Source organism: Eptatretus burgeri, chromosome 16, assembly GCF_056783735.1.
Source record: "Eptatretus burgeri isolate ZD-2024b chromosome 16, Ebu_testis_v1, whole genome shotgun sequence".
Classification (NCBI taxonomy): domain Eukaryota; kingdom Metazoa; phylum Chordata; class Myxini; order Myxiniformes; family Myxinidae; genus Eptatretus; species Eptatretus burgeri.
The window spans coordinates 58152075-58170840 of NC_140976.1; the positions used below are offsets into that span (position 1 = coordinate 58152075).

An 18766-nucleotide genomic window follows, 5' to 3' on the forward strand; every position below is an offset into this window, starting at 1 on the left:
AAGTGGGGAAAATGTGATTTAATGCAATTTAATTCCAGGCTATAAGGCACAAAAGGTGAATTTTTTGAAAGGGGGTGTCGACTTTCTATAGGCACTGTATATATCCACATCGATAAAAGTAAATAATGACGGATGTTGTTTTTTCACAATCTGGTGAGATTTTCGGAAGTAAAACCCAAAGACATGGGTTTTATGATCCCTGGTCGAGTTATTTGAGAAAATATTCGGAAACAATAGCAAGGACCTGCGTAACCTCCGTGGTGGAAGCCCTTCCTCAAGAGAATGCCACATGCTGTAGTTATTTGGGCAGCATATAGACAACAGACCGCTATCTCTATTGCTGAGGCCGATCTTCACAAAACTCGCGATGCCTATCGGCTCAAAATCCTGTTAGCTCTCACTTTGGTCATTTTACATGAAAGGGAAAAACTTATAAGGAGGGCATGGCGATTGTGAACATGACAGCTCCAAAGATGTCTTTGGCTTCGCATATCAGTCAGCACCAACATGGCGGCTGTATAATTTTCTCAGGTTGAAATTGGGGGTGGTCAGGCAAATTGTCCAACCAATGGGTGGAACGGAAAGTTACACACAGACACACGAACGAGCGTATTATTATATAAATTATTCAATTGGGTGATACATACCAAAATTAAAAAAATATTATAAAGGTGCATAGTTGACACATTAAAAAGTTGTGCAGGATCAGAATATGTAAACTGGAATTGGTATATTTCATAAAACATTTTATTTTACAAACAGAAGGAAAATGCATTTATTTTTAACATTCAAAACATGTTGGCGGTATAACGATGTGGTTATTCAGCTAGCTCTCTTCACGCAGAACCTCAAAGCCATCACTTTGTGGCCTTTCTCCCATAAGTCAAAATGGTGTGGACGAGTGGACTACATATCCTCCGATACCAAAATGTCATGAGTGCTCAGGCGGTTGAGCCCGCTGTCCCCTTCCTCGCTCGAAACTCGAAGGTCGTCCGAATCCAGATCAGTGCTGGACAGAGACTGTTTATGCAACAGTTGGACTTTTCCAGCTGTAGTAGAATCACCACCCGATGTGGAGCGGTCCCAAGATGTAAACTGGTGCAGGTACTGTGTAGCTGAGGGACAACCCAAGAGAAAAACAACGGCCGCTTGCTTGTATAGTTCAGAGGTAGTAGTGGTCGTGGTGGTCGCAGTGGTGGTTGTAGGGGCAGACACTTTTCCATTCTCACTGGGTTCAGGAAGAGAAATGCTTGGAGCAAGGTGAGAATGCGGTGCAGCAGAACAGAGATCACCATCTGAAGCCATAATCGCATTGGCTGCTGCAACCTCTGGCAAATCCCCTGCCATGTGTCGCAGGGTGTGCATGACCGCGCTGCGTGCTTTCTCTGGTTTCATGTTCTGGTCGCGGGAAACCTCCAGGAACAAAAACAAAAGAAAACAAGAAAAAGGGAAGATTAAGCAAAACAGAGAATTTGAGATAACTTGTTCCACACTCAAATACAATCACCATTGTATCAATTATATTGTATTGGGACAAAGTGGAGTTTCTCCAAGAACAAAGCTGCAAAAGACCCTCAGGATGTGCGAGTTCTGCGATAATATTGATATTGGTTGCTGCATCCCTCTGTAGTTCATGTTATGCTTGACTACATGTGTTCCTTTGACATTTTTTTAAAGTTGCTGATCGAATGTGGACCAATCCTGATGAGCAGCATTTAGTGTCCTTGTCAAGTTGCCAAGTTCATGTCGGTTGAGAAGACATTCCAAGTTTTTGATCCAGCAACAGTGAAGGAGCAGTGATATATTTAAAAGTTAGGATGTTGAGCAACATGAAGTGGAAATAATTGGTGGAGGATGAAGGTGATGGAAAGTAGAACACCATGATTTTCATTGTTGTGCATCTTGTTGGTATGCTTTGACAAGGGTGGAAGGAGTTGCTGCAATGCATTCTGTAGCTACCATAGCATACTCTTCTTCTTCTGTATGCAGCACAAGGTTGTGGGGGAGCATCTCTGGCTGACAGCTGATACAGTGCCCCCCCCCTGAAGTTTAAGGCAGGAATTTTGAAATTTGTGATACGTGCACCAAAATTTTGAAATCAGGGAGATCTTTAACGTGCACCAACTAATGCGGCAGACTGAAAGCAAAGTTCAACGCCAAGGGATGTTAACTGAGCCCCTAAATCTCGTTACTTGATTAATTTTTTTATTGTCTCATCACCATTGTCTCATCCATTGTTAGCATGGAGGCAATCAGCCCTGTGGTGCAACTTCACTGAGTTAATCTCTCATTGAATTCACACATGGTGCTGCTCCGTGGCATACTGTCCTGCACTCCTTGTTAAACCAAAGGATGATCTGGTCTGAAGGTGATGGTGGAATGAGATGTGCATCTGGTCCACAGCACTTCATGGATGGCCGGTTTTTGATGGCTAGATATGTTTTGTAGTCCCGCAACATGGTAATACTGCGACAGCAAACAGCAAAAATCGCAAAATTCCATGAAAATAGTTTAAAACACTCACTAACTACATCCGCATAGCCATCATAACTGAACAACACGATGAGCTACAAAAACATGATTAACATCAAAAATAATCATGACAACAGTTGTCGACGCAGGGCTGGCACGATAGTCGAGTCGAGTTGTGTGCACTCACCTTTGAGTTGTCGAGCCTGGGTCCGAATCTAGGCCCAGCTACAAAATGTCTTCCTGGTGTTTACGTTAAACTAAATATCCTGTCACGAGCACGGGTTGGTGGACGTTAAAGATTCACCGGTATCGCTCGCGAGGAGTCCGACACCCTGAACATATTACGAAGACACCTTCAGTCGAACGTAGTATTGGCCTCACCCCCAGCCAATGTGATAGTAGTAGTAGTCGTCAAACACAAACATGCCTCACCGTCATCTGTAGAAAATCTAAATCATGAAAAGCTTTGACTCTGATCTTGTGTTGCTCAAAGTTCCCTTTCCCTGCGTTTGTCTCCCTTTCAAATTGCTGGTGTCTTGATGATGTTCCTTTTTCTGATCCCTTTCACTTTAGTTTTCTGGCCAAGTGCTCACCCTCTCTCATTATCTATGCACAAAATGGTATTAATCTCCTTCACCCCTAACGAAGCGAACGTTGAAGGCAAGTGTTACCTGCATGCTGAGTTCCTCAACACTCTCCTCCAAGGACAAGTCTTGCAGGTGGTTCATGACATGCTGGGGAGACGTCGTGTCGTTGGTGAGCATGTGGCCGAGAAGTTCCTGCACCTTCAGTTGGAGGTATTCATTCAGCACGGCGTCGCTTGGTCCAGCATTGCCCCCCTTGTCCCAAGGCAAGCAGAGAGGCAGAGAAACGTCATCCACGACCAGGTCCTCCTGATGAGGATACCACCCACCATCGGTGCAACATGAGATAAAGAGAGAGAGAGACATTGTAGAAAACGAACACACAAACAAACATGAAGCTACTTTTTGTGTCCCTTATAATTGAGATTTAAAAAAAACACTGAAAAGTCAAACAAACCTGTACACAGGGAGATTGGTGGCTGAAATATTACGAAAATTCAACTCAAGAAAAGGAAGAGACCAGTGAGATATAGAGGAGGGAAGGATGTGAGAGTGAGGGGTGGGGTAGGGAAAAGGGGGGTGGGGTAGGGAAAAGTGGGGTGGGGTAGGGAAAAGGGGGGTGGGGTAGGGAAAATGGGGGTGGGGTAGTGAAAAGGGGGGTGGGGTGATTAAGTCAGTGCTCCAGAATAGCAGAGTTCGGTGAACCGAAAATAGGTGCCATGATGTTGTTACTCAACTGTTCCCTTGCGGTGCAGCGTTAATTACGTACCACTGTATTGGAACGAACCTTGAGACATTTGAGATCCCTTAGACCCTTTAGAGACCTTTTCCTTTACACCCTTTGGACCTTTACAGACCTTCACAGACCTGCTTTAAGTTTAGACACTGAAGACCCCTTTAGACCCTCAAGACCCCATTATAGACCTTCCAACATCTCAACACCCTAAAGACACTTTAGAACCTCAACATCCTTCAGACCCATGAGACACTTTCAACCATTTAACTCCTCAATAACCTAAAGACCCCTATTAGACCCTCAAGATCCATAAAACACTTAAGAACTTTAGACCCTTTAACCCCTCAAGACTCTAAAGACACTTTATGCCCTCAAGATCCCATTAGACCCTCAGAATCCAATTAAGCCATGTTATAGACCGTAAAGACGTCATAACACCATCAAAACCATGAAGAAACCATTTGATGTTAAAGCCTCTCAGCAAGTAAAAGCCACTTCATGCAGAAAGTGAATGAGAATAAGTTAATTATTCTGGAACTGAAAATATGATTTAACTCGGACACTCAGGAGAACACATACCTCCACCTGGATCCGGATCCGGACTTGGATCTTCACCAAAATCGAACCATGTCGTCCTTGTCACACACCTAACCTGTCCACCAAGTTTCGTCCAAATCCATGCACAACCTTTTGAGATATCATGATATATATATATATATATATATATATATATATATATATATATATATATATATATATATATATATATATATATACAGCTCTGGAAAAAATTCAGAGACCACTGCAAAATTATCAGTTTTTCTGGTTTTACTATTTATAGGTATGTGTTTGAGTAAAATGAACATTATTGTTTTATTCTATAAACTACTGACAACATTTCTCCCAAATTCCGAATAAAAATATTGTCATTTAGAGCATTTATTTGCAGAAAATGACAACTGGTTAAAATAACAACAAAGATTCAGTGTTTTCAGACCTCAAATAATGCAAACAAAACAAGTTCATATTCATTTTCAAACAACACAAAACTAATGTTTTAACTTAGGAAGAGTTCAGAAATCAATATTTTGTGGAATAACGCTGATTTTCAATCACAGCTTTCATGTGTCTTGGCATGCTCTCCACCATTCTTTCACATTGCTGTTGGGTGACTTTATGCCACTCCTGGCGCAAAAATTCAAGCAGTTTGGCTTTGTTTGATGGCTTGTGACCATCCATCTTCCACTTGATCACATTCCAGAGGTTTTCAATGGGGTTCAGGTCTGGAGATTGGGCTGGCCATGACAGGGTCTTGATCTGATGGTCCTCCATCCACACCTTGATTGACATGGCTGTGTGGCATGGAGCATTATCCTGCTGGAAAAACCAATCCTCAGAGTTGGGGAACATTGTCAAAGCAGAAGGAAGCAAGTGTTCTTCCAGGACAACCTTGTACGTGGCTTGATTCATGAGTCCTTCATAAAGACAAATCTGCCTGATTCCAGCCTTGCTGAAGCACCCCCAGATCATCACCGATCCTCCACCAAATTTCACAGTGGGTGTGAGACACTGTGCCTTGTGGGCCTCTCCAGGTCTCCATCTAACCATTAGATGACCAGTTGTTGGGCAAGGCTGAAAATTGGACTCATCAGAGAAGATGACCTTACTGCTGTCCTCTACGGTCCAATCCTTATGGTCTTTTGCAAACCTCAGCCTGGCTCTTCCTTGCTTCTCATTGATGAAGGGCGTTTTTCTAGCTTTGCACGACTTCAGCCCTGCCCTGAGGAGCCTGTTTTGAACCGTCCTCCCCGTGCACTTCACCCCAGCTGCCGTTTGCCATTCTTTTTGTAGGTCACTTGATGTCATCCTATGGTTGGTGAGTGACATTCGAATGAGTTGGCGGTCATCCCGGTCAGTGGAAAGTCGTTTTCACCCTCTGCCAGTCTGTAGCTTTGTTGTCCCCAATGTCTGCTGCTTGACCTTGTTCTTATGAACCGCCGTCTTTGAAATTTTAAGGATGGAAGCAACATGACACTCACTGTATCCCTCTGCCAGTAAAGCCAGAATTGAACCCTTGTTTTCCTCACTCAAAACTTTTCTTTTCAACTCTTTTGCATGGTCAATCGTTATTTTTTGGATTCCAATTACTTTTGAGGTACTACTAGCACTGTTTTTGCCATCCAGCTGGTCCCATTGCAAGAGGATAGTGATGACCACAGCAGTGGTTTTTATACTTTTCCTTGTTAAATAAGATTCGGTTCAGGTGATCACCTCATCAGTACCTCACCAAGTAGAATGAGGTGTGCCTGTGTTGGAATTCAACAGACACTGGAATGGAATGGCTGTCGTACATGTAGAGATGGTGATTTAAAATTTTTTTGGAGTGGTCTCATATTTTTTTCCAGAGCTGTATGAACACATGATATGTATATATATGTACACATATATGTATCGTTTTTGGCCCTGCATTGCTCAAACAACGTGATAGTCATTCTTCACAAAAACAGCCACATCACTGATCCTCGCAGACTTCAACGACTTGTTGGCATCCAAAGTTTTGTTTGCCTGAACATCTTCCATGGTGTAAATAGTTTTTGTAAACATAAGATAATTCACTAAATCTGGATATAAAATGGTTGAAAGTTTGTTTCACTTCTGGTCCTTGCTCTATTTGACAATTCAAGTTTGTGTGTTGTTACCTTTAACCTGTATTGTTATAATATCACTCCCAAGATAAAGTGTCCAACGTATTGACATATACTGTACAACCTTTGACCCCACTTATTTGGCCATGAAAGCACACAAAGCTCAATAACTCAACCAATCGTGAATGTGGGTGTTTTTCTTTTTTTAACTGTTGCGGAGATAATCTCCGTCTCGGAAGGATTGAGGTGCCGGAGTGGCACTCTGGTGCGCTCCAGCAGGACTACACCTCTGCCAATCACAATAATTTCTGCTGAAATCAAGTTCACCAAACTCTGGTATTCTAGGGCACTGGTTTAAGGGGTTTGGGGAGAGAGAGTTGAAAAGAGATTTAAGAAGCTGAAAAGACCATTTTCAGGGAAAGTTTAAGGTCAAAAAAATTCCACCATATTTACCTACGAGTACGTCATATATGGCCCATAATTTCATGAAAATCCTTTGCACACAATTTTATTGCCTGGGTGTTCAACTATAAAAGGAAATGTTTAATGCCAAACCATTTTGATGAAGAATAAGATCCCATGTACAATCATTTTCTGAACTTAACATCTTTATTAAGACTTGATTGCTCATCTAGTTTTGGCTTACGTTGTATGTTTTCAGTGATTGCACTGAGCAAGGAGACATAAGGGGAAGCGTTGTTTTCCATAATGGAGATGCCACACCGCTGGGGCCACTTCCAAGCTGCAGATCATCGTAACGCTGCCAAAAGCTGTGTGAAACCAAGGGGCTCAGGGCCAGAGTGGACAAGGTCAGCACATGATCAGACCTTTCTTGAATCGTGATGCTCGGGTCGCTGTGACTACCTTGGAGAAACAAAATAGGAGAGTACCGTTTATTTTTGTGAACCCATTTCTCTCAAATGGTAGGGGCAATTCTCAAAATGGCAAATCATACATTCCTCAAACAAATATTCCAGATTTCCTTTATCCGAGCTCCAACAGATGCAATTCGTCGAAAAAAAAATAAATCAGTTGATGAGTCGAGCTCATTTTCACAAACATTTTCGTTGACCGAACACACAAATATAAATGTTTAACACTTCCTCAGGTCAGGTTAGGTATGGGAGCATGCGCCAGAGCGGTGCACCGCTGCTTCCTCTTTCAACCGGTACTCCAGGGGCCTCCGTCTGGCCATCCCCCAGGCAGATGCCAGGCCCATCCCCATCTCCTTGAGATGCCAATCAATCTGCTGTAACCATGAGGTACGTGGTCAGCCCATTGGCCTCCTCCACTCATGAGACTCCCTCGCTGAAAGAACCTGGTGAGCAGGATCAGCATCAGGAAAACAAGCCACATGTCCATACAACCACAGCTGACACTCATGGACTATGCAGGTAACAAATCTCATTTGAGTCTCTCAGCAACCGCACGTTGATCAAAAAGTCCGACCAGCAATAGCCAAGGATTCTTCGAAGAGAACTGGTACCAAAGGAATTAAGTCTCCATCTCAGATCCCTGGTTAAAGTCCAAGTCTCACATGTGTAGAGCAAGACTGGAAGCAGCAAGGACCTGAAGACTCGGACTTTCACCCTCCCACACAGATATTGGCTGCACCACACCCCGTGCTCAAGTGAATCCATGACTAGCCAGGCCTGACCCAGATGTCTGATGACCTCTGGCTCACAGCCAGCAGAGACATGAATATCACTGCCAAGGTAAGCGACTCTCTCCACGACCTCAACATCCTCACCACAAAAAGACACAGACAGGACAGCAGCATACAAGATGTCATTGAAAGCCTGGATCTTAGTTTTGACCCAGGAAACCCAGAATCCCAGTGGCTCCGACTCCTCATTCAGCACCTCGTGGGCCCCCAAAAGGATATCCAGGGTCTTCGCAAAGATGATTGCATCATCTGCTAAATCAAGATCTTGACATTCTCAAACGATGCACCGCTACTTGATCTCTCCAACATCCACCCAAATATCCAGTCCACACAAGTTCTGAAAAGTGTGGGTGCCAGTACACACCCCTGACAAACTCCAGCAACAACTGGAAGTAAGTCGGAGATGGTCTCATCACATCTCACAACACTCTCAGTTCCTGAGTATAGTTCAGATATCAGATTGCTCAGTTTTGATGGCACCCTACAAAAACCAAGAATCCTCCAGAGGGCATCCCAATTCACCGAATCGAACACTTTGCAAAGACTAACAAAGGCTGCAAGCAACCCCTGCCGAAACTGTTATCTGCTTTCGGTGAGGACCCAAAGGACAAGGATATGGTCAATCGTTGACCACTTTGTGTAAAGCCTCACTGCTCTGGACGCTGGTGCTCAAGCAGATGGTGGAGAACCCTATCAAGAATTATCTAAACAAAGACATTTCCCGGCACTGAGAGCAGCGTCACCCCTCAGTAGTTGTTGCAGTCTAGGCGATCACCCTTCCCTTTCCAGAGAGGGACAACAAGGCCCCTCTCCAGTCAGTTGGGATGATGCCTGTGTTCCAGGCAGAGCACAGAACTGCAAGCAACGACACGAGTGCAGCATTTCTACCAACCTTGAGAAGTTCAGCATGGATGCCACAGATCCCAGGAGCTTTACCCCATTTCAACTGGCTCAACGCAGCCCGTTTCCACAAGCGAAGGTGGACCACAGTTGATTGGAGGGTCAGCAATAGGGATTGTAACACCGCTGACATCTAATTCAACAGCTGGTGGATCAGCCTGGTACAGCCGCTCAAAGTAACAAGCCCAGTGGGCCTTCACTTCGGACTCCTTCATCAAGAGCCCACCATCTTCTCTAACTGCAGCTCAATGAGGGACGTGATTGGAGGAACGCAATGTGCGAATTCCCCTGTAAGCAGGATGAGAATCACTTGACCACATGTGATGCTCTACCCCTTCATAGATTCCTCACAGAGATTACATTGGCCTCCTTGTCCACCCTGAGCGCACGTACAGTATTATCCCTCAATCCACAAAACAGCTCAGTTCTGTCATTAAGCCTGGCCTTATGACTCTGTTCAATAGTATCCAGTGTCCCTTGAGACGCAAAATTAATCTTCGCCCAACGGTGAGTTCCAAGATATCCACCGGCAACATCAAGGATGGTGGTCTTGAAGGCACTCCACAACTCTTCAGGATTCCCAAGAGCACGCAGATCCCCCAAATCCTCACTTAGCCTGTTCATAAACTCCTCAGTTACCTTCTCATCCTTGAGTTGCCAACATCCAGCCCAGTCTGGGATGGTACCATTCTCCCGGATTTAGCTGCAACTTTAGGGTTGCTACCATAAGCCCGTGGTCGGTATTGAGGATATGAGTACTCCGGTAGACCCTGCAGTTCTGGATCATCCTCCAGCGACCATCAATGAGCACATGGTCAATCTCCTTTGCCACACCACCAGCGTTGGAATACCAAGTCCAGCGATGAGCTTGTGGGCGCTGAAACCACGAACCGGCCACCCTAAGTCCATGACTTCTTGCAAAGTCAAGGAACTTTGTGTTATTCTGGTTCACAGTTCCAGACCCATGGGGACCAACACACGTCTCATAACCATCCCTATCAGTTCCAGTTGATGATTTTAAATCCCCCAAGACAAGAAGAGTATCTTGCCTGGGACACTGATCAACCTCAGACTCAAGCGCAGCATACAATACGTCTTTCATGGTGAGATCACTCGCCTCAGTCGGAGCCTTTCCAGAGAACAGGGAAATGACACCCAAGGAGTGACGAATCCTCCGTCTCATAATACGCTCGCTGACCGGTGTTACCTCAATTATCCTTGGAGTCAGCTTATTGGACAGAGTTACAGCAACTCCTTAGGCATTGTAACCATCAGAGAAACCAGACCAATAGTAGGTGTAACCATCCGCCATGATCTCACCACTACCCGGTCTCCGAACCTCAGAGAGTGCTGCAATACCGATGCTCAAACGCTTGAGCTCAGATGATAACAGAGACAGGTGATCATCCTCTCTTAGGGATAGGACATTCCAGGTACCCACCCGAAGGGACCGCCAACGAGACCGGTCTGGTGGATGACATCTCAGCGCCACCCTGACACATACTACCGCAATCTGACCCGAGAAGGTTACCCCGTGTTTTTCCTCCTATCATCAAAGAGTGGGGGTCCCGAAGGCTTTGCCCAAATCTCGTCATCTGGTGAGCTGACCTGCAAGTGGCGGCTGCACAAGAGGTGCTCCCACGTTGTGGGTTTTTTAATTATTTTTTGCATTTTTAGTGTGTTTTGCGGAGTGGAGGGTTTTCCGGTTGGCGGAGTGTAAATCCTGCCAACAACGTCCTAAAAAAAAAGAAAAAAGAAAAAAAGAAAAGTAACCCAACTATAGGAGGACATCCGCAGACATAGGTGGGCACTCGATCTGGATGGCTGTTGGCTCACAAGGAGCTCCTCCGCCCTTTTTGCTCTCGGGATAGTATACCCCTGACATCCAACTCAGATGATAACGTCTTTCATCTTCTTGAACTCGCATGATAACGCAGTGACACGCTGCTCTGGTGCATGCTCCCATACCTGATCTGACCTGAATACACAATGTCAGGACTTTATATTTATTTATCAAAAAGTGCAGCAAAAACGTATCAAATAAATTCAAATTCACAGGTGCTGTGACTACTGCACATATCACCTTTCTCTACATCCTGAGGACAAGAGACAGGACTCGAGTTTTTCTTGGGTTGGAAAACAGGTACCGGGGATGTTGGTCTAACTGCAGAGTCAGGTGTTTCCTGGTCATCAGCACGGTCATCGGACGGGCAGATGCCAGAACTGCGGCCAAGTACGTCCAGGTCATTGCTTAGGTCATCGTACTCCCAATGATCTTTCTTGAATCTCCTTTGCTTGTCCGGGTCTGGCTGCACTTTCGGCCTCATTTCACTCTGCATCAGCGCTTGCTGTGCGCAGAGAAAAACTTCCGCTAACATGATGCAAAAGTGGACTTTGTCTGTGGATGGAAAAAAAACAACCGTTGTACACAAGTAGTACAGATAAAACAAAAATCCATCAAAGAAAATTTTTGTTCCACAATGTTTAAATGTATCATTTAATTTAAATGAAGACTTTAAAGTTAGGAGAAAAAAAATTTCCAGAAGTTTACCGCCCTTGATGCAGCGTCTTTGACGCCACCTTATCGAACACGTTACATTAGTTCTTCATGCCTGTTGTTTGTGTCCTTTATATCGTCGTTAAAAACAGTACGTTTTCTGTTTGGAATGACCTTCAATTTAGTTTGATTGCCAGACAGACAGAAAGAGTAAAAAAAATGATCTCACTCCTCTGTGTGCATGTGTGATCGGGAAGAGTTGAGAGGCCAAGTCCTGTTAAACGAAAGGTTCGTTTTCAAATTGATGTTCAAAATATAACATTCAATTGAAATCAAGTTCTTCTTCGATCATAAAATGACATCTATAGATGGACAGACAGACAAAATGAACCAATTGCTTCACCTCGATTTTCGCTTCACATGCATGGGGTCACGACATTGCCCTCAGCGAATGCACCCTTCACTGTTCCATGCATATTTCAAACTTCTGCATCGATCTTGATGACATTTTCATGGATGATGAAGTCATTGATGTTACATACACAGAGGAATGGGAAGAAGGGGAGAGAGAGAGAGACAGAGAGAGAGACAGAGAGAGAGAGAGACAGAGAGAGAGAGAGACAGAGACAGAGACAGAGACAGAGACAGAGACAGAGACAGAGACAGAGACAGAGACAGAAAGACAGAGACACAGAGACACAGAGACACAGAGAGACAGAGAGACAGAGAGACAGAGACACAGAGACACAGAGACACAGAGAGACAGAGAGACAGAGAGACAGAGAGACAGAGAGACAGAGACAGACAGGATGGCGAGTAAATTGCCAAACACATTGAGAAGTAGGTTATGGAATGCCGCCCACCTTTTCCCCAACCCACTGGTGCTCCTGCTTCTCATTTTTGCCCCTCCCTCTTTTGAGATCATGGAGTCAAAATCCTTCATCTCAATGGAATCTGATGACATGAGGCTCATGGTCTGATTCTTGCTCATCCTGGAAACGCTAGTACACTTAAAGTCTATTACCAGCTCTGTTCTAAATTGCTCCTTTTAGCTTCTTCACCGAGCTCACCTCTTCACCCAACCCTTGCTCCTTGAGGTTGCATTGTCTCCCAGAAACTCTTAGCTTTTGCACAATCCCAACATCGAAGATTAACACACCTCTCCATTCACCTCCATCTTCTCTCACATGTGGAACCATCTTACAGACTGTCTCAGGCTCCTCCCTGCATGATCTCATACGCCATTCACCACATCCTCATGGAATCTTCCATTTTGAACTCTGAACTTCACTGCACCGACTGAGTTCCTGTTGTCCTTTCATCTTAAACTCTTCTCCTAATCCTGTGCTGGATGTTATTACCCTCGCCGAAGGAAAGGTGATTGTGTTTGGGTCCGTTTGTTACTTGCAAAGTCGAAGATTTCTCAACGACATTGGTCAGTCGATTTGGTTATTCTGTCTGTTTGTCTGTCTTGTCTGTCTATCGCCTGCAGGTCACAATACGAAACCGATTGTCATGAAACTTTACCAAGTTCTAGAGGTAGCCTTAACTGAAAAGCCTATTGATTTTGAGGTCAAAGGTCAGCTTGAGGTCGAATTTCTAAAATCGTAATTTTTTTTCATCCGATTGACTTGAAATTTGAACAAGATTTGCATATTGCGTCACTGAATTGGGAAACCAACTATTTTTGAGATCAAAAGGACAACTCAAGGTCAAACTTCTAAAATCATCAATTTTCAACTGAAAAATCATCAATTTACATCGTTTAACTTGAAAGTTTAATAGGATTTGTGTACTCCATCACTGAATTTGGAAAGCAAATATTTTTGAGGTCAAAAGGCCAACCGAAGGTCAATCTTCTAAAATCAATTTCAATCTGAAAAAATAATCAATTTTCATCCGATTGACCCAAGTGAGCTTTGTTTTAAGATTGTCAAATTTAATCTTAACGAAATTGACAATTTTATGTTTCCATGGCAACCTTTGGAGAGGGGGGTGGATTTTGCAAGTATCATACCATGCACGACGTCTTTTTCTTGTTTGTTTCTCGCCTACAGGTCACAATTTTAAACTAATCTTCACGAAACTTCACCACATTGTCGAGTTTGTCATAAGGAAGAAGCATATTGTTTTTGAATTCAAAAGGTCAACATAGGCCAAAGGTCAACAACTTTGGTGAGATTTATAAAATCCTCAATTTTCATCTGATTGACTTGAAATTTGAAGAGGATTTATATTTCAGGTCAATGAATTGAACCAGCCAATTATTTTTGAGGTCGAAATGGACCAAAAGGTTAACATAGGCCCAAGAGCAACAACTTTGATGAGATTTCTAAAATCCTCATTTTTCATCCGATTGACTTGAAATTTGAACAGGATTTATATTTCAGGTCACCAAATTCAACTTGGCAATTATTTTTGAGGTTAAATTTGTTTTATGGATCTTGCAAGTCCCGTGCTCTGCACGACGACTTCTTGTTTGTTTGTTTGTCCGCACAGAACTTTCATGTTTTTCTCCGCAACCGCTTATCGGAGTGAGACAAAATTTTCAACATTGGTGTGACGACTCGTGTAGAATGTTTTAATCATAATTATAACGTCATAGGTCACTATTGAAATAATTCATCGTAGTGTTCGTAACATGCCCATGTATGCGCTCAGCGCATGTCGGAAACCCGAGGATGAGTTATTTCATTAGTTTATGTGTCGGTAGACCTTTGCCCCTTGTCTGATTGGGTTTGGGGGGACATGCGTTGAGGTTAGTATATATATATATATATATATATATATATATATATATATATATATATATATATATATATATATATATATATATATATATATACATATATATACATATATATACATATATATACATATATATATATATATATATACATATATACATATATATATATATATATATATATATATATGTACATATACACACATATATATATATATATATATATATATATATATATATATATGTATACATATATATAGATATATATATAAAAATATACACACATATATATATATATATATATATATATATATATATATATATATATATATATATATATATATATATATATAGTGGGACCCGCTTAATAGAATCACCCGTATTATAGAATCAAAATCGTTGAGACCGATTCCATTGTATCTAAATGTACACAATTTTTCCCGTTTATTAGAATCAAAAACCCGCTTAATAGAATCAGCTGCTGGCCATCCACTTCGACAGTTCAGCGCCTACTGGCCGCAGTTACAACTTTTGCCACCAGGTGGCTGACGTCACGCTAAAAATAACGCTATGCCACTACAGTGATTTCGGTAGTCATTGTACAGATAGGCAGACGGCTGACAGCTGCAGTCTAAGCACTAGGCGTGTCATCATTTCCACGATGGACAGAAAACGAAAGCCAACGGATCGTTCAAACATTGATAAAGCACAAATCCTGAGGGACTATGACGCTTTGCCCAGAATGAGTCAACGAGAAGCTGCAGACAAGTTGGAAATTAACCAGCCGATCCTATGCAAGATTCTGAAAGATCGAGAGGCCATTCTGAAAGGTCAAGTGGATTCGTCTTCTTCTCAGAAACGCAAGCGAAGCGGCAACGCACCCAATGTCGAATCAGCAATGGTCAAGTGGATTCAAACTTTTAGAGAAAAGGAAGCACCGCTTTCTGGACCTCTGATGCGGGAGAAAGCGGCTCAGTTCGCGGAAAAGTTCAACAACAAGAAGTTCAGTGCCCCAAACGGCTGGATTGACCGGTTCAAGAAAAGACATGGAATCGTCCACAAGAAACTTCACGGAGAGGCAGCGGCGGCTGACGGAGGAGGGAAACAACAATGGCTGGACCACGTGTTTACGGATCTCGTAGAAGGCTTCACGGCTGATGAGATCTGGAATGCTGACGAAACCGGGTTGTATTTTCGGGCCTTACCAGACGGAACGTTCCTCTTCAAGGGAGATCAGCACTGCGGTGGGAAAAAGCCAAAGGAAAGAATCACGGTGCTTTTTTGCTGCTCGATGACTGGTGCTAAGCGTCCTCCTTTCGGTATTGGTAAAAGCAAGAATCCACGGTGTTTCAAAGGCCTCAAAACAATTCCAGTTTGCTACAGAGCCAATTCCTCCGCATGGATGACAGGTTTCCTCTTCACTGAATGGCTCGATGAGTGGAATCGCGAGCTTCGGCGTCATGACCAGAAAGCGTTGCTTCTCATCGACAACTGTCCGGCACATCCCCAATCACTTCAACTGTCGAACATTACTGTGGCATTTCTCCCGCCGAACACAACCTCTGTTCTTCAACCGTTAGATCAGGGAATTATCCGTTCATTCAAAGCTCATTACCGCCGTGCCATGCTACGAAAAGTGCTCACTGAGATTGACAACGAGGATGGAGCAATGACAGCGAGTGACTTGGCGAAAAGATAACGATCCTCGACGCTATGCTGTTTACGGACGCAGCATGGAATGATGTGAAGACTACCGGCATAGTGAACTGCTGGCGCAAAGGAGGAATTTTCATCGAAGCGTCAAGCGAAGGCGAAAGGGTCGAGAGCAATGACGACGACGAGTTAGCCAACCCTCTTCAAATGGATCCCGACCAATGGCAGGACTTCGTCAACATGGACGCCACTCTCCAAACCACAGACGATGATGTCACAGACGAAGCCATCGTTTCGGCAGTCCAACGCGAAATGGGAATTGCTGCTGACGCAGACTATGATGCCGACACTAAAGTGGAGGAAGAGGAGGAAGAGGAGATCTCTGTCCCGACCATCAAGGAAATGATGTCTGCAGCTAAGACGATCAGGCTTAGTTTGCTATCACATGGGTTCAGTGACATGGCCTTCCTGCGCAAACTTGACAAGGAGGTCACCGCCATTGCCACAGACTCGTTAAAGCAGGCAACAATCGACAATTTTTTCATTACAGAGTAGGCTCATCGACAAACCTATGTTGTTTTGCTTTGAAAAGTACATATGTACTGTACATGTAATTGTTTTATTTTCAGTAGTAAGTTGCATTGTTTTGAGCAAGTGTGTCATATAAATCAAACTAAATGCTGAGTATTTGTCTCCGTATGTGTACTCGACATTTGATCCGCTTGATACTCCACAACTCTGGTGAACTCGGATATTAGAATCACCCGCTTATTAGAATCAAATTTGTCCGGCCCAAAGTGATTCTATTAAGCGGGTCCCACTGTATATACATATATATATATATATATATATATATATATATATATATATATATATATATATATATATATATATATATATATACATATATATATATACACACGTATATATATATATATATATGTATATATATATATATATATATATATATGTATATATATATATATATATGTATATATATATACATATATATATATATATATACATATATATATATATATATATATATATATATATATATATATATATATATATATACATATATATACATATATACACACATATATATATATATACACACACATATATAAAAAAAACACATATATACATACATATATATTGTTGCGGATTCGCGCCCGCCGGCGTGCTGACGGCCACGTAACTCGAATCGCGGCACGTCGCCCACCGGACGGACAATCCAGTAGTGACCCTCTCGGACTAATGCCGGGAACCAGTCACGGGTGGACCTTTCGGTCTCGCCGCGATCGTGCCAATCGGCCCCCGCGTGGGATAGGGTTGCTCGCCAAATTCGACCTACCTAAGTACCCACACGGAGGGTAGACCGGGCGATCGCACCTCGCCGCAGGTCGACTTCGGACACGGGCCACTTAAGCGACCCGTTCCGTACTATCGGGATAACCGAGCAGTGTTATTCGTCGACCTCGACGGTTCGATTAATTATCGGGCGTCTTAACCCACGACCAACCCTTTACGTGAAGCAAGATGAGGATTCAATGAAAGAAATGACGAAGCAAAGCGGGAAAACAGTTCAATAATAAGCACATTTATTTCGCGGCACATGGGAAGCACACATATACAATTCCACCAAAAGCACATGGAAAAGAAGAAGACAAAAAGCAAATGCGACAATGCAGATCTAATACCGACTACGCGAGCACACGGCAACACTTATACAATTTTACTTCACAGACGGCGCCGACAACACACATTCCCAAAGCAAAAGAAAAGAGAACCACCCTCCAGGATGAGGGGGTAGGCGGGCCTGGGGCCGAGACCGTGTCGGGCCTACCCGTCTGATGATGAGACGCGGAACGGCGGTGGTGCCTCAACTCCGCGGGCCTCGCGGACAGTGTCTGGTAGGGGGTGGGAAGGGGGCCCCCTTTTGTCGCACTATCTCAGCGCGGGGGGAAACAGGAGGGGGTTGCTGATGCTCGGGGAAAGGTTTTCACAAAATCGCGGGTCCCGCGACGAGCGTCTCCACCACGACCTCGGTCGCGCCGCCGGCCTTTCTCTCCGCAGTTCCCCGAATCCGACGCGAGCACCCCCTCGTTCGCCTTCGCCGCCGCCGCCTCTCCACAGCTCCGTCCTCTTCACTCCGACTCCGCGAACTCCCAACTGCACTGAGCTCTTCCTCCGCTTCCAACTCAACTCTTCCTCCTGCGAACTGAACTGCCTCGACTGACGAACGCGGCCCCTAATATCCCCCGTGGCCTCGCTCCTTCATCTTTGACCCTCTGCCTCCGACCTTTCACCTCTCTTGCTGGCTCCCCATTGGCCCGAGGAAAAGTGGGCGTGAATGCTTTTTGATCCATTAATTTGCATATAGCGACCGCCCTCCAACGCCCTGGAGGCGGGGCCAAATCGCCCCTCGCTCACCGATTGGATGGAACAAAAGTGGGCGTGAGTCGTTTTTGATCCGTTTTTCTGCGGAAAGTCCGCGATGCTTTTGAACACGCTGCTTGGTGCGCGCTCTACACGAGTCCAGCATCGGTGCCCACGAGTGGCGCGAGATGACGGTGATGCGATGGTGGCGAGTTGTGACGGTAAAGGTCGTGGCGGTTGTGGTGAAGCGGCGTTGTGGTTGGTGGTTGTTGTTGTGATGGCTGTTGAGACGTGGTTGGTGGTGGTAATAATGGCGGTTGGTCCAAAATAAAGATAGTAAAAGAAAAACGGCTATCCTGAAGAGTCGCAACCCTCATGAATGACATTTATTCCCTCTAGACAACGGGTTTGGGCCTAACTACACATATACTTACCGAGATATCTCACCTAAGGGACCTGAATGGTGGTTTGCGAATTTGGTCAAC

General features: G+C 44.0%; 1 protein-coding gene across 1 annotated transcript in view; it reads right to left on the reverse strand.

Moving 5' to 3' along the window:
* Positions 1–729: 729 nt before the first annotated feature.
* TASL (TLR adaptor interacting with endolysosomal SLC15A4) overlaps positions 730–18766 on the reverse strand; it is a 29805-nt gene continuing 11768 nt past the window's right edge. Inside the window, exons 2-5 of the mRNA XM_085860259.1 lie at positions 11087–11401; positions 7084–7301; positions 3144–3365; positions 730–1413 (exon numbers count right to left, since the gene is read on the reverse strand). Coding sequence (XP_085716385.1) covers positions 907–1413; positions 3144–3365; positions 7084–7301; positions 11087–11381 — 1242 coding nt within the window. The 5' untranslated portion in view covers positions 11382–11401 and the 3' untranslated portion in view covers positions 730–906. The remainder of the gene's footprint in view (positions 1414–3143; positions 3366–7083; positions 7302–11086; positions 11402–18766) is intronic.